The sequence below is a fragment of the Sciurus carolinensis genome, chromosome 5 (assembly GCF_902686445.1).
Source record: "Sciurus carolinensis chromosome 5, mSciCar1.2, whole genome shotgun sequence".
Lineage (NCBI taxonomy): Eukaryota > Metazoa > Chordata > Mammalia > Rodentia > Sciuridae > Sciurus > Sciurus carolinensis.
Window position 1 is genome coordinate 175500680 of NC_062217.1, and position 17865 is coordinate 175518544.

At 61.5% G+C, this 17865-nt stretch overlaps 1 protein-coding gene across 5 annotated transcripts in view; it reads right to left on the reverse strand.

The window, feature by feature from the left end:
- Positions 1-17865, reverse strand: part of Stk32c (serine/threonine kinase 32C) — a 75017-nt gene that overhangs the window by 20378 nt on the left and 36774 nt on the right. For 4 of the 5 annotated variants that reach the window (XM_047554450.1, XM_047554449.1, XM_047554452.1 and 1 more), the window contains exon 2: positions 12719-12774. In XM_047554450.1, coding sequence (XP_047410406.1) covers positions 12719-12774 — 56 coding nt within the window. Of the gene's footprint in view, positions 1-12718; positions 12775-14125; positions 14180-17865 lie in introns of those variants that run through there. The other variant, XM_047554453.1, reaches the window with a different exon arrangement.

A 17865-nucleotide genomic window follows, 5' to 3' on the forward strand; every position in this document is an offset into this window, starting at 1 on the left:
GCCCCCTCCCTATGACACGGGCCTGAGGGCAAGCATAAGGACCTTCCTCTGTTCCCAGGGTCACTGGTGGTCACAGGGCCTGGAACGGCCTGCATGGACCTGGGCTGCAGAGTGTGGGTGCTGGAGACAGGGCCAGTCTGCACCGAGGACTCTCAGCCAGGCCTCTCCATCCCCCTGCCCCACCCTGGTGGTGGCTGCCAGCCATCAAGTGTGCAGATGCAGGTCCCAGAGGATGCAGGGCCAGAACAGAGCCAGCTGCAGCCTCAGGTCATGCATGGGAGCCAGGAGGAAGCATGCACCACGTGCCAGTGAGGCCACTCGGTGCTGAGGGACCTTTTCCTGAACTACCTACAATTATTTTTTTAAATTATTATTTTGAAAGCCAGTCGAAAATCTCAGAATGAAAATAAGCATCAGCCGCAGCAGGCCACCAGCCCACCTGGTCTCGGCTCCAGGCCCTTCTCCAGCTGGCACTTGGCTCTGCTCGCTGGGAGCTGAATTACAGGCTCATCTGTCACAGCACAGGCCGGCGGCAGAGCAGCCCGCCTGCCCCCCACACACACCTCAACGTGGGAGGCAGAGAAGTCCAATTACTCCCAGCAGGGAGTGAGCTCTACTTATCAGGGCCCAGGACCGGAAGAACTGTGCTCCAGCGCAGGGCACGGGGATGCCCCTCCAGCCCGACAGTCCACCGCACACACGCAGGGATGGTGGTGGCCTGGATTGGCTCTGGGCTGCAGAGGGTCATTCACCCAGGGCCATGCTGCAGCAGGCTGGGTAGGGCAGGGATGTAGGCCCTGCTGCCCAGCTGGAGCTGGCAAGGCTCAGTGCAGGGGTCAGGAAGGCAGGGTGGGTGGCAAGCCTCCCCAGCGGGACCCACCTGTGGGGCCAGTAGCTCAAGGCCCTCCCAGCAGGGCCAACCCCAGGCTACCCTGTCCCTTTTGTGCCCTCCACTCAAAAGCTGCCTGCCCAAGTGACCTGATCCTTTCTGGGGTCTCTGCACACCTGGCCGCACCCGGGGCGAGGTCTCCAGGACCCTAAGGAGGAATGCTTTCCATGGCTCAGCATGTGGCCTGTGTGGGACAAAGTTCTCTGAAGATGTAAGTTGAGGGTCTCAGGCTTCATGGGGTTCCCCTTACACGGACTCGGGGCAATTCTGTCCAAGCGTCCTCTGGCGCAGGACCGAGAAGAGGCAAACGTCCAGCTGAAGAGCCTGCAGGTCTGCCTCCAATGTGGGCTCCACCCCAGCCCCATTGGGAAGCTCCAAGGAGCTTAGAGTGGGGGTCTGTGCCATCCCTGTTAGAAGGACCCCAGGTACCACAGGCCCAGCAAAGCAGTGCTTCAAAATCCTGGGCCATTCGGGGCAGGGAAGACTGACGTTTCCTCGTTGGAAACTGGTCTGTGCTTTCAGGCTGCTTCTTCCAGTGACCCACGCAAGCCCAGACGAAGAGGAAGCAGAGCCAGACCTTTGAGGAGTGAGCCTGCAGATCCCGGGCTGCGGGGTGCCCCTGTGATATGCCGCCCTACAGCCCAGAGCGGGCTGCTGACTGATGGCGGCTAATTGCCACTTTAATTCAACGCTGTTTACGTATTTTGCAGATTTAAGTGATTCACCCGGAGCTCTTTCTCTTTCCAAGTGATTTTTGTTCCCCAGAAAGCAAATGCCTGACAACAGGTACTTAAATACTCTGAATTATAATGAAACTGCTCCTAATCCACCTGGGGGAGCTCAAAAGCCCCAGGCTCTGCCAAAGAGCCACAGGGGACCAGGGAGGGCCAGTCGCTCCCCAGGGCTCTGGCCGGTGGCCATTGTCAGGCACCACAGAAGCGAGGCTCGGTGCCTGGACGGGTCTGGAGAGGTGTCTGGGTCGTGTGGAGGCAAGGCCTGTGGGGGAGCGAGGCCCCACGCTGAGCCAGGACTGCATAGGGCTGCGGTGCCGGCGGCGTCCAGCAGCCACCAGTCTCCACTCTCCTCTGCCCCTTCCAAGAGGCTGCCCAGCTGCCCGAGTCCCTCAGGCTCACCAGTCCTGGGGCCCCTGCCTGCTGAGCTCTCGAGCACACCTGGTGGAAGAGGCACCTTGGCACCTGCGCCAGCCCCGCTGCTCTGCACCTGTATGGGTATCCCTCACCTCCCCCCAACCACCCTCCCAGGAGCAGGGGCACCCCAATGCCACAGGGTGAGGGGAGAGGAGCTGGAGGGACAGGAGGGGCCAGTTTCCCCGTGCTGGGCGCAGCGGTTGAGCTGTGGGACGTGGCAGCAACCTGTCTTGAAGGTGCAGACACTGGAAGACCCACAGAGGGACCCCTGGAGCAGCCTGGGTGGCCCGCTGGAGGCAGTCCTCAAGCTGAGGACTCTTTCCCACCTGGAGCTTCACACATTGGGGTCGTTTGTTCTAATAACTGCTGGGAATCCCAGCAGAGCCAGCCAAGCCAAGGACTGATGAGCCAGCAGGAAGATCCACTCTGAGAGGCAGAGGGGAACCTGGGGGGAACTCCGGGCCCTGGGGCCAGATACCCGTGTGCCAAGTGCAGGTGGCGGTCCACACTTTCATCCCAGTCCCCAGAGCACCTGGGGCAGGTCCTCCTACCCCGGCTTGCAGGTGTAGAAACTGGGGGTCAGAGTGCAGTGCATCCCCCCAGCCCCAATCCAGCCAGTGACCAGCAGGTCCAAAGCCAACTAGATGAGCAATGAGCTGCCTCTGCCTGCAGGTGACTTGGCTTTATATCTGGAACGGACCGAATCAAAATCATCTCTGGAAAAACTACCAGAATTTTAAGGAAAATTAGCAAAACTGGTTACAAGTGACACAAAACATCGGTGGACTCTGCAAATACAAAACTAGTTCAAAAATTTAACCCAAGTGAAAACCCTTTTAAAAAAGCAAAATATGTTGGCAAAACCCACATGAAGAAAACTCCCATGGTCTCCTACGACAGAGAAGCAAGGTGGAGCAAACGTAAAGCAGCCAGGTACACGGCCGGGACCACACCTGTGTGAGTCAACAAGGTCCCAGAGAAAACGAAAACCAGCCACCCACGGAGAGGACACGCTCGTCACACGACTCATCTGCAGAGATAACCAGGCACTGACAGTTTTTAAAACCTTAAAGAGGACCAGGGTGGCTGCTGGCCCTGTGGCACAGTGAGTGTGTCACAGGAAGTGTCCCCAGGGATAGTGTGGCTCTAGTGCACAGGCAGGTAGGCGACGGAGCAGACGGACGGCAGAAACAGCCCCAGCCACAGAAGGACACTTGATCTATCCTCAAGGCGGTATCTCAAGCTTATGGGAAAAGTGGACTTTTTAATAAGTGGTGCTGGGGTGACTTGAATAGTTCTATAAAAACAGGATGAAATTTGACCGTTTCTGACACTGCAGGCCAGAACATGTTCCAAAGGTGTAAATTTTAACACGGCAAATGAAGGCCAGAAGTGACAGAGGAACACAGGACATCTCTGAATGGAAGCAGGATAACAAGCTGAGACCCAAGAGCCAGGGCAGTCTGGAAAGGACGGGCAAGCACGACTTGTAAACACGCTAGGCCGGGCAACTCGAGAGGCTTCCCCTGAGGTCGGAGCAGGGCGAGCACGCCACCCGGACACCGCCTCGGGCAGCGTGAAGGGCAGGCGGGGGCCTGCGGCACCTGGAAGGAGCCCGGCCCGTCGAGGAGAAGGCAAAGCACAGCCAATAAGACAAAGTGCCTGTCGGGCTGGCACAGATCCACGCACCTGGTAGTGGCTGGCAGGCATCGCGTGGAGGGTGGGTGTGCCACCCAGGGCCTGGCAACTTCTCGTGTGCAGACCCCCACCCACACAGCCACTCCCAGGCACCAGCAGAAAGGCTGCAGCAGGCAGAGGCCAGCATGGCACGGCCGGTCACCACCAGCAGGACACTGACGTGCAGGCGGATGATGGCACGTGCGGCAGGCCCAGTGACAGTCCCCAAGGTGCCCACGTCCGTCCTGGAACTGTGTCACCTTCCCCGGCAAAGGGGCTATGGGTGTGACGAGGATCTTGAGAGGAGAGCGCCCTGGACCACCCAGGGGAACCCGCGCCACACTGTTGCTGGCCAAGCCAGGGTGGAGGCAGGGGTCAGAGGCAGGAGGAAGCGTGAACAGAGCCAAGAGGTCTGGGTTCGGGCACAGCCACCTGCCCAGCGTGCCAGCCGCCTCTGGAAACTGGACAGAGGGACTGGGCTCTCCCTGCAGGAAGGCAGGCCTGCCAGCCCGGGGTGCAGCCAAGGGATGACAGGCAGGCACTCAGCAGCAGCAGCGGCACCAGGACACAAGCAGACACAAGGTCCCTGACAAGAACTCAGCTTCCAGAAAGCCTGGCTCAAAGTTCAAAGTCACGCCTGACCCAGGGAAGCCCACCCAGATCCACAGCCAGCTCTCAGCAGCAGCAGGGACCGAAGGAAAGGGACACACCCGGGGACTCCCAGTGATGCGAGAGCAAAAGCAGGTGGACTCTGGGAACAGAATGACCTGGATCTCACCAGCGGCATGGCTGCTGCCCACAGTGGACAGGTCAGCAGGTGAGTGCTGGTCAGCTCTGATGCTGGGCTCTGGGCTGTTGGGAGGCCTGGATTGTCAGACTTTGGATGAGCAGAGGACTGGCTGCCCTGGCAGGGGTTGACCAAGGCTCATGCAGCCCTAGCACCTGTTAACTGTCACCAGGTTCCTGCAAGGGGGGGGACAAAAGGGGTAGCTGGAAACCCCCAGCAGAGAAGGGCCTTTGCAGACCCACTCAGAGCCAGCTGAGGCCCACAACTACCTCCAGACTCATGAACAACGGGTGACCAGTAAAGCTGCCTTTTGAGTCCTCACTGCCCCTGGCGATCAGCTGGACCACCTTGGCTCAGCATTCCCATGCCACTAAGACCAGGGTGGCCCCCACTGCCTCGGCTTCAGGGCAGGCAGACACCATCACATACACACACCTGTCCAGGGAAGAGAACAGGTGGACACATAGCCCTCCTCTAGAGACCGCAGAGGGAAATGGCTATTTACAGCACATGAAGCCCAGGGGACCCCGGGAGGCGGCCCAGCGCACTCACACCAGCTTTGGCCCAGTCAGGGGCACGCGACAAGCACCCTGCCCTGCTTAGCTGACGCTCCGTGGAGGGCCGCTGGCGTCCTCACCCTGCAGCGTTGGCAAAGGCAGTTCTGCAGCAAGCCGGGTGGGAGGGGCCTGCCTGAGGCTGCTGGTTAGCAAACAGGCTCAGCAGAGCTGCCGGCAGAACAGGGTCCCAGGTCTGGGCAGGGAGACAGGCTCACACCAGGTCCAGCCCCTTCCACTATGGTCTGACCTCTCCTGGTGACCTTTGACTTCCCTCTGGCTCCTCTTGGTTCTGACTGGCCCCTCTGACCTCTGGCCACTGCAAACATCAGCCCTGACCTTCCTGGAGAAAGGCTGCTGTGGGAACCCCCTTAAGAGGGCAGCAGTGTGGACAAGGCCAGCAGGGGGCCAGCAGCCTCAGGCAGGGCACAAGGCAGGCTCTGGTGGGGAGGGACGAGGCCCAGGTGGCTCCTACAAGGTCTGTGGCTCTGGGGCCCAGAGGAAGGGACAGCTGGGGTCTCACAAGGCAGACTGTGCACCCCAAGGCCACATACCTCCCATTGGAGTCCTAAGCAGGAAAGATCTTGTTTCACTTGCCAGAGTTAAAACCCAGCACCAAGCTGGACCTAAGGGGCCAAGCTAGGCTGAGGGCCTCCCCCACAGCCTGGGCAGGACTCAGGCCTTGGGCACGTACCCACTCTGCATCTCTGTAGCTCCTCGCTGGTTCCAGAGCAGGCCCACCTGCTTCTGTGGTCCCACGGGGAGAGGTTATGCCTCAGCCAGCACCAGCACGTGGCCACGTGTGCGCGTGCACACACACATGTGCGCGCGCGCACACACACATACACACACAATCACTACAAGCAGCACGACCAGCGAAACCCAAGCAAGAGTCAATATCAAACTGTCTTAGATCCCAACTAGTCTGCCAACGAACACTGCTGCTCTGAGATCTGCCAAAGGGAGTCACCTCAGGACATCTGCTGGTGAGCACTCAGTCTGTCCCGAGTGGGTGGGTGGGCTCAGTGGGGTGGCTGTGAGAGGGCACGAGGCAGGAGGGCCCCGGAGAGGCCGGAGCTGGTGGCTGCAGGACTTTCACAGATGCTATTGAATGTCATCCAAGGCTGGTGGCCACCTCTGGCTTGCTGGTAGCAAAGCCTCCCAAGCTCACAGATGCTATCTGCAGCATGGTGAGATCGGGCTACAGAGCCATGGTCCTAACATCCCTGCACATCGAGTGGGTTTCTAAACCCAGAGTCTGGAATCTGGGTGGGAACATCCCAAGAGAGGCTGCACAGTGATGGCAAAGGACACACTGCCCGCCTCTGTGGGCCACTGCACACCTGGCCTTCACCTGTTGGTCTCAGAGTTCCCTGGGTGAACATGAAGGACACAGCCACTTGCCACACTGGATCAGTCCAGGCTGCCTCCAGATGGAGCTGCTCATTCTGCATCCTGAGGGCATGAGCCCATGCAGAGCAGGGCCGAGTGTGGGCTGCAAGCGGAGCCCTGGTGGCCCGAGTCCCACAACTCTGAGCCAACGCCAGGCCACACCCCAGAACCCAGACACTCTGAGCTCTCTGCAGCCACAGCTCACCTCTGCCTATAGCACAGAATCCCTAAGAACCATCTGCTCTGGACCCTGAGAGCCACTGGCCCAGCAGAGCTGTCCCCGCAACACTCCTGATGGGGTGATCAAGACCAGTCACCGTGGTTACCACGGTGCTGTGGTGTGGATACAGAATGTCCCCCAAAGACTCATGTGCTTGGACCCCAATACAGCAACGTCTGGAGGTGGGCTCTTGGGAAGTGACTGGGTCATGAGGCTCTGACCTCTTCAGTGGATAAGCACTGACAGATGGATGCAGCGGATCACTGGAAGGTGGTAGAGACCGTAGGAGGTGGACCTACCTGCAGGACCTGGCTGGAGGAAGCAGGCCACTGGGAGGGTCTCCTCTGTCCCCGTCCCATACTCTCTCTACTTCCCAGCTGCCGTGAGCTGAGACGCTTTCCCCCAAGCTCCTGCCCCATGGCGTTCTGCCCGCCTCAGGCCCAAGCAATGGAACCAGCTGCCCTTGGACTGAAACCATGAGCCCAGATGAGCCTTTGCTCCTCTAAGCAGTGTTCCTCAGGTGCCTGTCTCAGTGACCAAGAGCCGGCTAGCATGGCTGTCACCTACCAGGCAAGGTTGGCCTGCCAGGGTGGGAGAGGCGCCTCCAGCTCGAGGCTCTCTGGCTCGACGCACCTCTCTCCTGTTCCATCCGAGGACCTGGGGTCGCAGCAGGCACAGGGGTTCCTCAGGCCTTCGTTCCTAGCACAGAAACTCTGCCCCGTGCCTGGCCCGTTCTCCCAGGGCTGGTCTGTGCGTTCTCTCTCCCCTTAAAAGCCATTCTGCCATTCTGACAGTGTCCATTGGGGCCTCAGACCGATGGCTGCACAGGAGAGGGTCCCCAGGCCCCACGGCTGGAGAAGGGTCCCATCTACTCCTGAGAGCCTGGGCTAGGGGAGAGGCAGAAGCAGGCAGGCCCACCTGGCAGCACCTGTGTGGGCTCAGGTCAGCCTCTGCAGCGACCACAGGGAGGAGGGATGCCACGGGCTGCAGGTGCACAGGCAGCAGCGGGAGGGAGCCCATGAAGGTGCCAGAGAGGGGAGGGAGGAGCTCACTCAGAGGAGAGCTCAGACCAGCCTAGGATCCAGGGTGCTGGGTGCGAGACATTTCTGCCAAAACACCTACTCGTGCCCACTGCCCCAAGTCAGTTGTGAAAAAGTCCATCCAGGTCAGGGCCCACCCCTGGATGTGCCTACCAGTGGATGTGCCCACCAGGAGCCTCCACGCTCTCTTCCAGGAGGAGCTGCAGGGCCTGGCCCAGCCTGCAGGCAGCACTGAGGACACCCTCGCTTCCAGCATGGAGCACATTGTCACGTCACACAAAAGGGGTCTCCTTCCTCGAAAGCCCCAAATACCCCAAGTCACACCTGGAGAAGGGCTTGCTATGCCCAGCAAGTGCCCACAAGCTAGCAAAGAAGCCAACAGCAGCCTACCTGCGCCCCAGGCTGGGTGCAAGTGCTATGCCCAGGGTCCCACCCCACTGGCCTCAGGCATGAGGACAAGGCAGGGGGCAGGTGAACATGGGACTCAGAAGGGCTAGGGGAGGGCAGGACTGACAGGCAGATGCACAAGTCCAGCAGCCTCTCAGAGCTGGGCAAAAGCGGCTGGGCCCGCTCTGTGGAAGGTGCCTGCCTGGCACGTGTGAGGCACTGGATTCCATCCTCAACACCACAATCAATCGATCAATAAATAAACTGTGTCCATTTGCAACTAAAAAAAATTTTAAAAATATTTTTTAAGAAGCTGGACAAAAGAGACCCCTCATTCTCAAGAGCGAGACTCAATACATGACACAGCAGTGGCCACAACCGCAGGACACAGTGGACACAGGAAAGCATGCAGGCCTGCTGTACAAAAGCAGCCAGGTCCCTAGACCTTAGGATGTCGACCCAACGCTCCATGGACCCTAGAGGGCAATCCCAATGCAGACCTCATTGCTTGCCCCTCACCTTGAAGTTTATTCCAGAGTTCAGCTGGAAGGACGGGCCTGGGCCAACAGCAGCACTTCTGGAAGACTGAGAGGAAGCAGGGAGGGAGGAGCAGCTCACTAGGACACTCGGCCCCCAGAGCCACGCGGTGTGGAGAGGACAGCATCCCTGAATGGGGCAAGCTCTGTGGACAGCGACTGTCCAGGGAGGACCGAAGCAACTGGCCAGACCCAGCTGGGAAGCTGGAGCTTGTGGGTGGGAAAGGCCCCATGATCTGGGCGTCTCCTCCATCTCTGGAAACAGGCCGTGTGAAGCTGATGGGGGCCTCCCCAGGACGGTGGGGCTTTCCAGAGGAGGGTCCCGTGCACTGAGGGGACCGCCGGCAGAGGGAGCAGCTCCTCAGACCCTCCTGAGGTGGGGAGCGTGGTGAGGAGGGCTGCCTGGCATGAGGGGAGGCAGTCCCGGGGCACATTAGGGATCAGGCCGGGTGTGGGAACACTGCCACTTTGGGTACCAAGTACCTGGAGCTGGAGGCACGTGAACTCCAGAAAGCACCAGAAGGATTTCTCCCCCAACAAACTCACCGCCGCGAATCCTCCCCGGGAGACGGATGCTCTCCACACGGGGCCTAGGCAGACCCTCCCCCGGGTCAGCCACACGCAAGGCACCCCCTGCGATTCTAAGGCCCTCTCACCATGCCTGCGTCCTCCGCTGCCCGAGCGGCCCTCCCTGTCTTCCACTGAGGCAATGTTGGTGCTCAGAGCCCACCCACTCTGGCCATCCACGGACTGACCCTGGGACAGTGAGGCCCGGCGCCGGTGGCTAGGGCTGGAATTCCATCCCCTGGTTCACAGCAAACACAACCGGGCAGTGCTGGGGAGGGTAGGCTCCGTCCGGCGGGGGTGGGGCTGGGGGCCCTGCGGGCTCTCACCACATGGGCCTAAGCAGGGTGGAAATGTCCCAGCAGCAGTCTTGTGCCTCCTGGCCCCTCCTGGTGTCCCCTAGGGCCCAAGGACAAGGCCTTACACCATCTCCCAGCTCATCCCCAAGCCACAGCAGTGGCTGACCTCCAACGCTCTCTCCCTGGAGCACCGGCTCCGTGACCTGATGCTCCAGGCTGCAGGTGATGGGTGGTCTGACCACGGCCCACTTCTTCAGGGACACCCGTCACACCAGGGAGTGGCAAGAGCCTGCAGGAGAGTGAGGCCACCCGGGAATGACACCGTCCCATGGAGCCACCCGGAGTTCCTCTGAGACCTTCTCAGAACTCTGACTTGGCAAGGAAAGCTGAGGTCCCGACACTTGGACCACCAGGGCCTGCTGCCCTGTGCAGGTGACCCCCAGGCACACAGGTCTTACTCCACAAGGGACAAACTTGAAAAACCAGCACTCAGAGGGCGGCTCCAGGGCAGGTCAGTGCCGAGGTCAGCCTGGCTGGACTCGGAACAGCTGGCCCTTCTGGTTCTCATCTCCACCCTCTGCTTCTCAGACTCGAGGCACACATCTGAGCACCAACTGCATGCCCAGCTTGTGCCCCGACAGCAGACAGCCCACCAAACTCTGCTCCCAGCAATAACAGTGCCTTCTTTCTGGGCAGAAAACCTTGGAAGAGATCAGCCTCCAATGCCCCAACAGGAGGGGTGGGGCCGGGTCCCCCTCCTCACAGAGGTCTGGGGTCCTGTCACCTGGATGGTTCCTCCTCAGTGGTGAGAATCTCATCAAGGGGACTTCACACCAGACTTAGAAAAAGGCAACTCAAAACCACAGGACACAGCACCTCAGCCCTCCAGGAAGGCTCCTAGCAAGTGCTGTGAGGACCCGGGACACCTGGAGCCCTGCTGGTAGAATGCAGACGGCTGCAGGCCTGTGGCTCCTGGAGGCACACACAGAGCCGCCCTGATCCAGCCACTCACCCGGGGAAGGAGCGGCTCTCAGGGCCTCCAGGAAGTCCTGTGTGCCCCTGTTTACAGCAGCACTGTTCCAGCAGCGAGGACGTGGGAGCAGCCAGGTGTCCATCAGTCAGGAGGTGGTTGCTGCAAACCACAGGACACTGCTCTGCCTTCAAGGAGGGGATTCTGACGCACGCGACTTGGATGGAACCGAGGACATCTCGCTACTTGAAATACAGTGAGCATGGAAGACGGCGATCACACGAGCCACTTAAGGGCAGTGAGAATGAGGGTCTCCCTGCCTCTGCCATCCTCATCCCCGGGAGGCGGCTGAGGCCAGGAGGGGGAGCCCTGGCGAGTGGATCTGTGCCCTCACGGGGATCACAGGGAGCCCCGAGAGCTCGCCGCCTCCTTCCGCCGCGTGATGCACAGCGAGGACTCGCTGTCCACCCTGGGACACCGGCCCTGTCAGACCCTGAGTCTGCAATCGAGCTGGCCTGCAGACCCCGGCACTCTGAGACCTGCTGCTCCAGCCCCCAGGCTGTGGTGTTGGCTGTAGCCTGAACAGAGTGGTCAAAATCACAGGGAGAAGGTGGAAGGCTGGCCGCGGGGCGGGCAGGGGACGGAGCGTCAGCTCTGCTCCAGGAGGTTCAGAGCCTGCTGCTCGAGTGCTCCTGCTGTCTGCGTGGGAGGCTCCTGAAGGCGGCTGAGGGAAACGGCACCGTGACCACCACCGTGTTTTAGAAATGGAAAAACAGAAGCCAAGGACCAGATACTACAAATTTAGATACTCCCTCTCCGGGAGCTGCGGTAAGTGAAAGGGACGCTGGCTGGGAGCAGACCTGACTCTGCCACCAGCCCCAAAGGGGCCCAGCCTCAGTGGGTGCTGCAGGCTGATGCCCGCCCACACAGCAGTTGCAGGTGGAGGTGCTGGGAGCAGGCGGCCTGTGCAGCCCCCGGGGGAACAGCCCGTGAGGCACAGCCGGATACGCAGACGCACCCCAGGGCCTGCCGGACCCTCTGCAGGCAGCTCAGCACCCCTCAGCCTCTGAATTATTTCTGAATGACTGGTGCCTGGTCTCCTGTCTCAGTCAGTCCTCCTGAACCTGGTCAGAGCACTGTCCTCTGCTGCCGGGGCTGAGGCGTGTCCCCACCTGCCTGACCCTGGTGCTTCCCCATACCCTCTGTGGCCCTGGGGACAGAGCTTATGCTCCACGGGGAGAACAGGAGTACAGAGGTATCCCAGGACCTCAGGGTCCTCACCCCAAGGTCCCACCTTTACGAAGGCCAGAACCACAGAGGCCACTGACACCTCCTGACACCAGAGACCTTCTCAACGTCCCTCCCTGATGTATTTCAAAGGGCTCAGCTGCCCAACTGAGAGTTACCCCGTCACCCAGCACCACCAGCGATCACTCCTGATATCACGAAATGGAGGCAATTAATCAGATTTAGATACCCTGCGCAGTCGGCTCTGGTAGACAGCAATCCCTTTATTAAAAAGGGCTTAGGAGCTTAAACAGACTCGGCGTCCAGGCAGCTGTGGGGCGGGAGGGGCCGCCGTCTGCCAGGCCCGGCAGCACAGGAAGCGCTGCTCAGCGTCCGCAGCACGCACAGCACAGAGGCCGGCCAAGACTTTCAGAGCACCTGGGCCTCTTGGAGTCACCCCAATCTCTAGATGCCACCAGGTGGCAACCAGGCAGCTGAGCTGGCCAGGAGGGAGTGGAGGACAGTGAGGAACCGCTGGGCTCCGTGGGGGCTCTGTGGGGCCTCCGACACGGAGGCACTCGGGCCACGCACCCTCGGTCCAGTCATCTGCATGTCCTGAAGAAGTGGGCAGGCGCAGCTGGCCTCTGGGCTCCAGTGTGGTCCACCACAGCCTCCGAGCGCCACAGGGGCTCCAGGACACAGGGCAGCGGCAGCCCCACGCAGCCCTTCTAAAATGCTCGCCCCTCAGGCCCAAGCCACTGCCTCCCTGAGGGAAGCTTGTCAGCCCAGCGCTGGCCTCAGTGCCCCTGGTGCGGGCAACAGCCTCAGTCCTGTCACGTGATGACAGACCTTGCTTGGCTGGCCTCCAGGCCCAGAGAGCCCACGCTGACACCCCAGGTACCCACACCCTCCCAACGCTGCCCAGTGGGGAGGTTTCTCCAGGAGAGAAGAGGAAGCAAGCAGGAGGGTGGTCAGTTGCTCAGCTCAAGGTCCAGCGTGTCCCCTGGCCACTGCAGGCCCCGCCTTACCTTGCCGAAGCTGCCCTTCCCGATGGCACGCAGGATCTGGAAGTGGTCAAAGTTCACTGCGGAATGAAACAGAGGACCACAGGTGAGAAAGGCCCACGCCGGGCACGAGCCCCCAGCAGCTGCCCCCTCAGCACCCACAGCCCGCCAGAGGCCCGCCTGCTCCACCCCGCAGGGGGTTCACTGGGGCTCAGGCGGAACTCTGGCTCTTGTGCAAGCTGGAAGCACAGACCAGGCAGGGGAGGGCCCAGGCCCAGCAGCCCCTCTTCTCAGGACCATCATGGGTGGGCACGGGCACCTGGCCCACAACCGCACACAGGTGACCAAGAGGAAACGCACCCCCCAAGAGCACTGGACCACTGGATCACTACAGTCCTGCCATCGGCAACCCCCACAGAAGGCCACCTGCCGCCCCTGAGGGCCTGTGGACAGGCAAGCCTAGGAGTCAGGGAAGCCTGCCCATTCCGTGGAAGTGTGCTGTCCCCAGCTCTCCTGTCCAGAGGGGTGGGGAGGGGGTCTGCCCTGCTGGGATACTGGACGGCCTGAGGGGCTGTGACGGCCCCTGATCAGTAACAGAGAGGCACAGGAACAGAGGCTTTGCACGGCCCAGTCACTCCTGCAGTGGGCCTGCTGGTCGCCATGGCCCTGGTGAGGGACACGCCGTGGTGAGCATAACCCCCAGCAAGTGGGCTCCTGAGACTTCCCAGAGTCCTGCTGCCCTGCAGCGCAATGCAGCTCAGCACTGGGCTTGGGCAGCCTTGGGGACGACCCGCCAGCTGATCCCGGCACCCCCAGGGCTGCATGCCCACGGAGGACCTGCACGCGGCCTTGGCCCTCACCCGCGTAGGCTCTGATGAACCCAGTGCAGGCCTGGGCGACACTGGGTGGATGGAGAAGCTGCTTCGGGTGGGGCGAGGAAGGCGTCTGGGGAGGTGACCAGATCGGGAGGCCCCCGAGGAAGGGGCCCACATTCAGAGGAACCGTGGCCGTGTGCTGAGCTCGCACAGTCCCTGAGAGTGCAGCCCAGGCCTGACCCAGGCCACCCACCTCCGTGGCCTGTGCTCCCCATGGCACCTCAACCACCAGCTGCATCACGGCCTCCTCCCCCGGGGAGCCTGAGCACACCAGAGACTGGGCCACCGAGGAGGAGGTGTCCACAGCCAGAGGCACCCAGGGCCACCCAGCCCGCACCCCAGGGAGCCTGAGCACACCAGAGACTGGGCCACCGAGGAGGAGGTGTCCACAGCCAGAGGCGCCCAGGGCCACCCAGCCCGCAGACCCCATCGGGGGAGAACACCGCTGCTGCCTGGCACAATTCCCTGAATCTGCCAGGTACGAAGGGAAGGCAGGTGCTCTCAGCCTGAGCTGACGGGGCCACAACTGGGGGAAGAACAAAGCAAGAGGGGGCACCTGGCGGTGGGGGTCCCTGTGATGCTGGCCAGCAGGGAGTCCCAAGCGCGTCGTCCTCCTCAAGCCCAGCCACCTCGCCCCGTGTGAAGCTGGTGGCACGAAGAGCCGCGCTCAGAGGACATCCCCTGCAGGGGCTGTGAGGACCCTCGGCGGGCACTGCGCTGCTGGCCACTGCTGAGGTCTGTTTATTCGGGTCCTTGGCCACTGTGCCAGCATGACTGCACGAGGGGTGCCAGGCAGCATCACACTCAAAGCACCTGTGGGCTCCTCGGGAGGTGCTCCTCAGCATCCGGGGTGGGGTGGGGTGCACAGAACTGGCTTTGGGGTCTGCACTACAGGGAGGACCACAGGGGTGTCCATGAGGGGCCCAGGGCTGAGCAGGCAGTGGTGCAGCCGGGGGTGAGGGGCTGCACTGGGAAGCTCTGGGCCAGGGACCTTCTGCCCACCCAGGGCACACCAGGCCGGCTGCTGCTGCCCAGTTGCTCCCGGGCTCCTAGAGAGGCACAAGACGATTGTGAGTCTGGTTCGATGGAAGCCTCGGCCTTCCAGCAAAGCTGAGGCTGCAGCAGGACACTCATGCACCTCCAGGGACGCTTGGAGTCACTGGGCCACAGTCCCAGCCACCAGCCTGTGGGTGCCTGCAATCCCATCCAGCACCACCTGGGAGGGGGTGACGGGTTGACCCACCATGATGCACAAGCTCCTGGCCACCTGGCTGGGCGGGAGCACCTGACCGTGTCACCAAACACCCACTGCAGCTTACAGAAGGCAGGGTAGGCATCCTCCTGCCCAAGGGTAGCCCACTGCAATGCCCCCTCTGCAGCGCCCTGCAGCCAGCACAAGGCAGAGCTCCAAGCACCCACCCCTGGGAACCTGGCCAAGACAAACACCGCGTTCAGAGAAGCAGCACTCGTTTCCAACTGGGGTCTCTGCTGGAGAGAAGGTGAAACACACAGTGCAGCAGGTCCAAGGCATAAGGGAGTCCCTGTCAGACTTCACGCTCAGACACCCCGGCCACATCACCACCAGGGTTTTGGCAAGGAGAGCTCTCGGGGAAGGAGACCTGGTGGGGTCGTGGGCACAAAGCCAGCTGAGCCAGCAAGCAAGAGAGTGCATGCTGCTAGCTTGGATGCCAGCCTGTGGCCTCCCGCCAGCCCTCAGCTTCCGGTGAGGGCAGGGGAGGTGGGGTCTCTACCGGCAGCCCAGGCCACTGGGACCTGTGGCTTTGAGCGTTATGCTGCCCACTTCCTAAGTCTTACCAGGAGGGGCAGCCACATGGACAGGGAGTCCCAAACAGTGGCCCCCAGATGGCCATAGAGAAGTCCTGGGTGAGACAGGAATCCCAGATGTGGCTGGTGGACACCTCGAGGCAAGCAGAGTGGAGTCCCTGGGCAGGGCACACATTGCAATCACCACCAAAGACCCTCCTAGACGGCTGCCTCCACAGCATCTCTGCTCCGAGGAACCACCAGCCCAGGCCCTGCCTTAGTCCTCAGGGTGCTGGGGACTATATGGGGGACCCACAGACCTGCTGACCCACCCTGACAAACAGGTTCCTGCCTGGTCCTGATCACCTGGCTGGGGTGAGAGCCCCTGACCATGACATCAAGCACGCACCACAGCTTACGCTCCTGCCCTCCAACGCAGCTCAGGCCAGGGAGCAGCAAACGTGAGGTCTGCCCAGGTCCCTCCCGAGTCTGCTATTAGCAGCCCAGGAAGGTCTCAAGTTCTCGGCAGCAGGGTCAGGACCTCCCCTAACCACCTGCCCTGCCCAGCTCCCAGACGAGGTACTCAGCCTGGCTGGCTTCTAAAGGAGAAGGGAACTTTAGATCCACCCTCACGGAGGCAGCAAACGAAATCCACCAGCAGGAATTTGTCCAAACAGTCGTCTCATTGAAGGGCTTTGCAGAGAGCGACACTGCAAGCAGTCTGATGCCCGTCCAGACGGCCTGCATCTGTGCAGCTCACAAAAAGCCACTCTGGTGGCGTTTAGGGTAGTCCCCCAAGTCTGAATCCCAAGTGTGCCCCACTTAGAGGAAGGACAGAGCCGGCAGGGTCCTGGGACACGGCCCTCCACGCAGGGCCAGGAGGGGCAATGCCCTGAGCGGCAGTGAGTGCAGCAGGCGGGTCCCCAGGACCCAGAGGAGTGGGACGGGGGATGATGCCCAGGGGCTTTCAGGACCTGCCCACCCCCTGCCGAGCACAGAGCACTGTAGGGCAGAGTGCACGTGGTCAGCGTGGCCAGCGTGGCCAGCCATCAGCGTGCTCACCAAACCCAGTGAGAACTAAACTGAAGGGAAGGACCCCACTGGATGCAGCAGGCCCACAGCAGGAGGCGCCACAGGGCACTGCAAACCCACAGGCTTCAGGAGAGGCTTCCGGTGGCAGCAGCGTCTTGCAGAGGCCCGATGGCCAAGGGCGCTCCTGGGCCCGGACGCGGAGGAAGCTGCACACGAGGGCAGGAGCCTCAGGAAGTAGAGCGCGGGGTGCGTGGTCAGAATGGGGGCTGTGTTGGGAGGGAGGGGCGGAAGGGAGGGGGAGGAGATGCGGGAGGGTAAGGCGGACGGGCACACTCAGGGCAGGCAGCTGGCAGATCCCTGCCTCAGGCCGTCTCCACTGGTGCCGCCCACAAGCCTGGGGCCTGGTCTCCTCATCAGTCAAAGGAATGTCTGCCCCGCCTCGGCCAGCTCTTGCTGCGGGGTGAGGGGCCTGGACAGGCCTGGCACTGACCGGAGGAGCAGCAGTGCCAGGTGGCCTCAGGCCATTGCCTCCTGCAGCCAGTGAGGGAGCAGACCTCATGGGACACGTGCATTCCAAACTCACAGACTGGAGAGCACTCCAGGGGCTCCCCCAGTGTCAGGGTCAGTGTCACCCCAGGAAGAAGACCCCACCAGGCCAAGGGCCCCGAGCTAGACTGTCGCCCACCCTCGGGTCAGCCCGGCCCTGCAGCCACGTGAAGATCCTCGCTGTAAGAGAATCAAAGCTCGAGTTCCTGACTCTGCCCAAACCCGCCCATTAGCAACAGCTTCCCCTCCCTGGCCCTGGCGGGGACCACCCACAAGCACACGCCCTGAGGTCAGGGAGACGGGCTGAGGAGTAGGGACAGGCAGCGAGCATCCAGATGGGGTTCCTGTTTTTCATAAAGTCGATGCAGAGGTCCTTCTGAAGCTGATGGGCCTGTGACCAGGGGCTCTCAGAGCAGAACACCAGAGCACCAGACGGCTCTCAGAGCAGAACCTGTGTGGCAGGAAAGCCACTTGGACTCCCAGCCGGCCTGGGCAGCACGGACCAGTTCCTCCAGGAGTCAAGGAGCTGTGGGGAAGTCCCTGCCTGCCCTGTGGCTGGCGAAGGCAGAGCTGGGAGCTCCAGCCTCATGTCCCCTCCTCTGTGCGTAGCAGGCTGAGGGACACAGGCTCTTCCCAGTGCACATAAATATTTCAAAATCAAGGGCTTTAAAATTCATTCTTCAAAGGTTTCCACTTTGCAGAGCTGGCCATGGGAAGCACGGTCGTTGCCATGAGAACGGATCCTCCTTCCGCAGGTGCTGTCAGGAGGTGCGTGCAAGCCACCGGGAGCCTCACCAGGCCCTGTCCAAGGGCCACAGCTGGGCTCAGCTCAGGAGGTGAGTCCAGTAACGACTGACAGATATCGTCACTGCTGCCCAAGGCGAGCGCCCAGATGGACCCTCTCCACACGCACTTAACTTTGCTCTCAGTCTCGTCCACCCTCGAGGCTGGGCT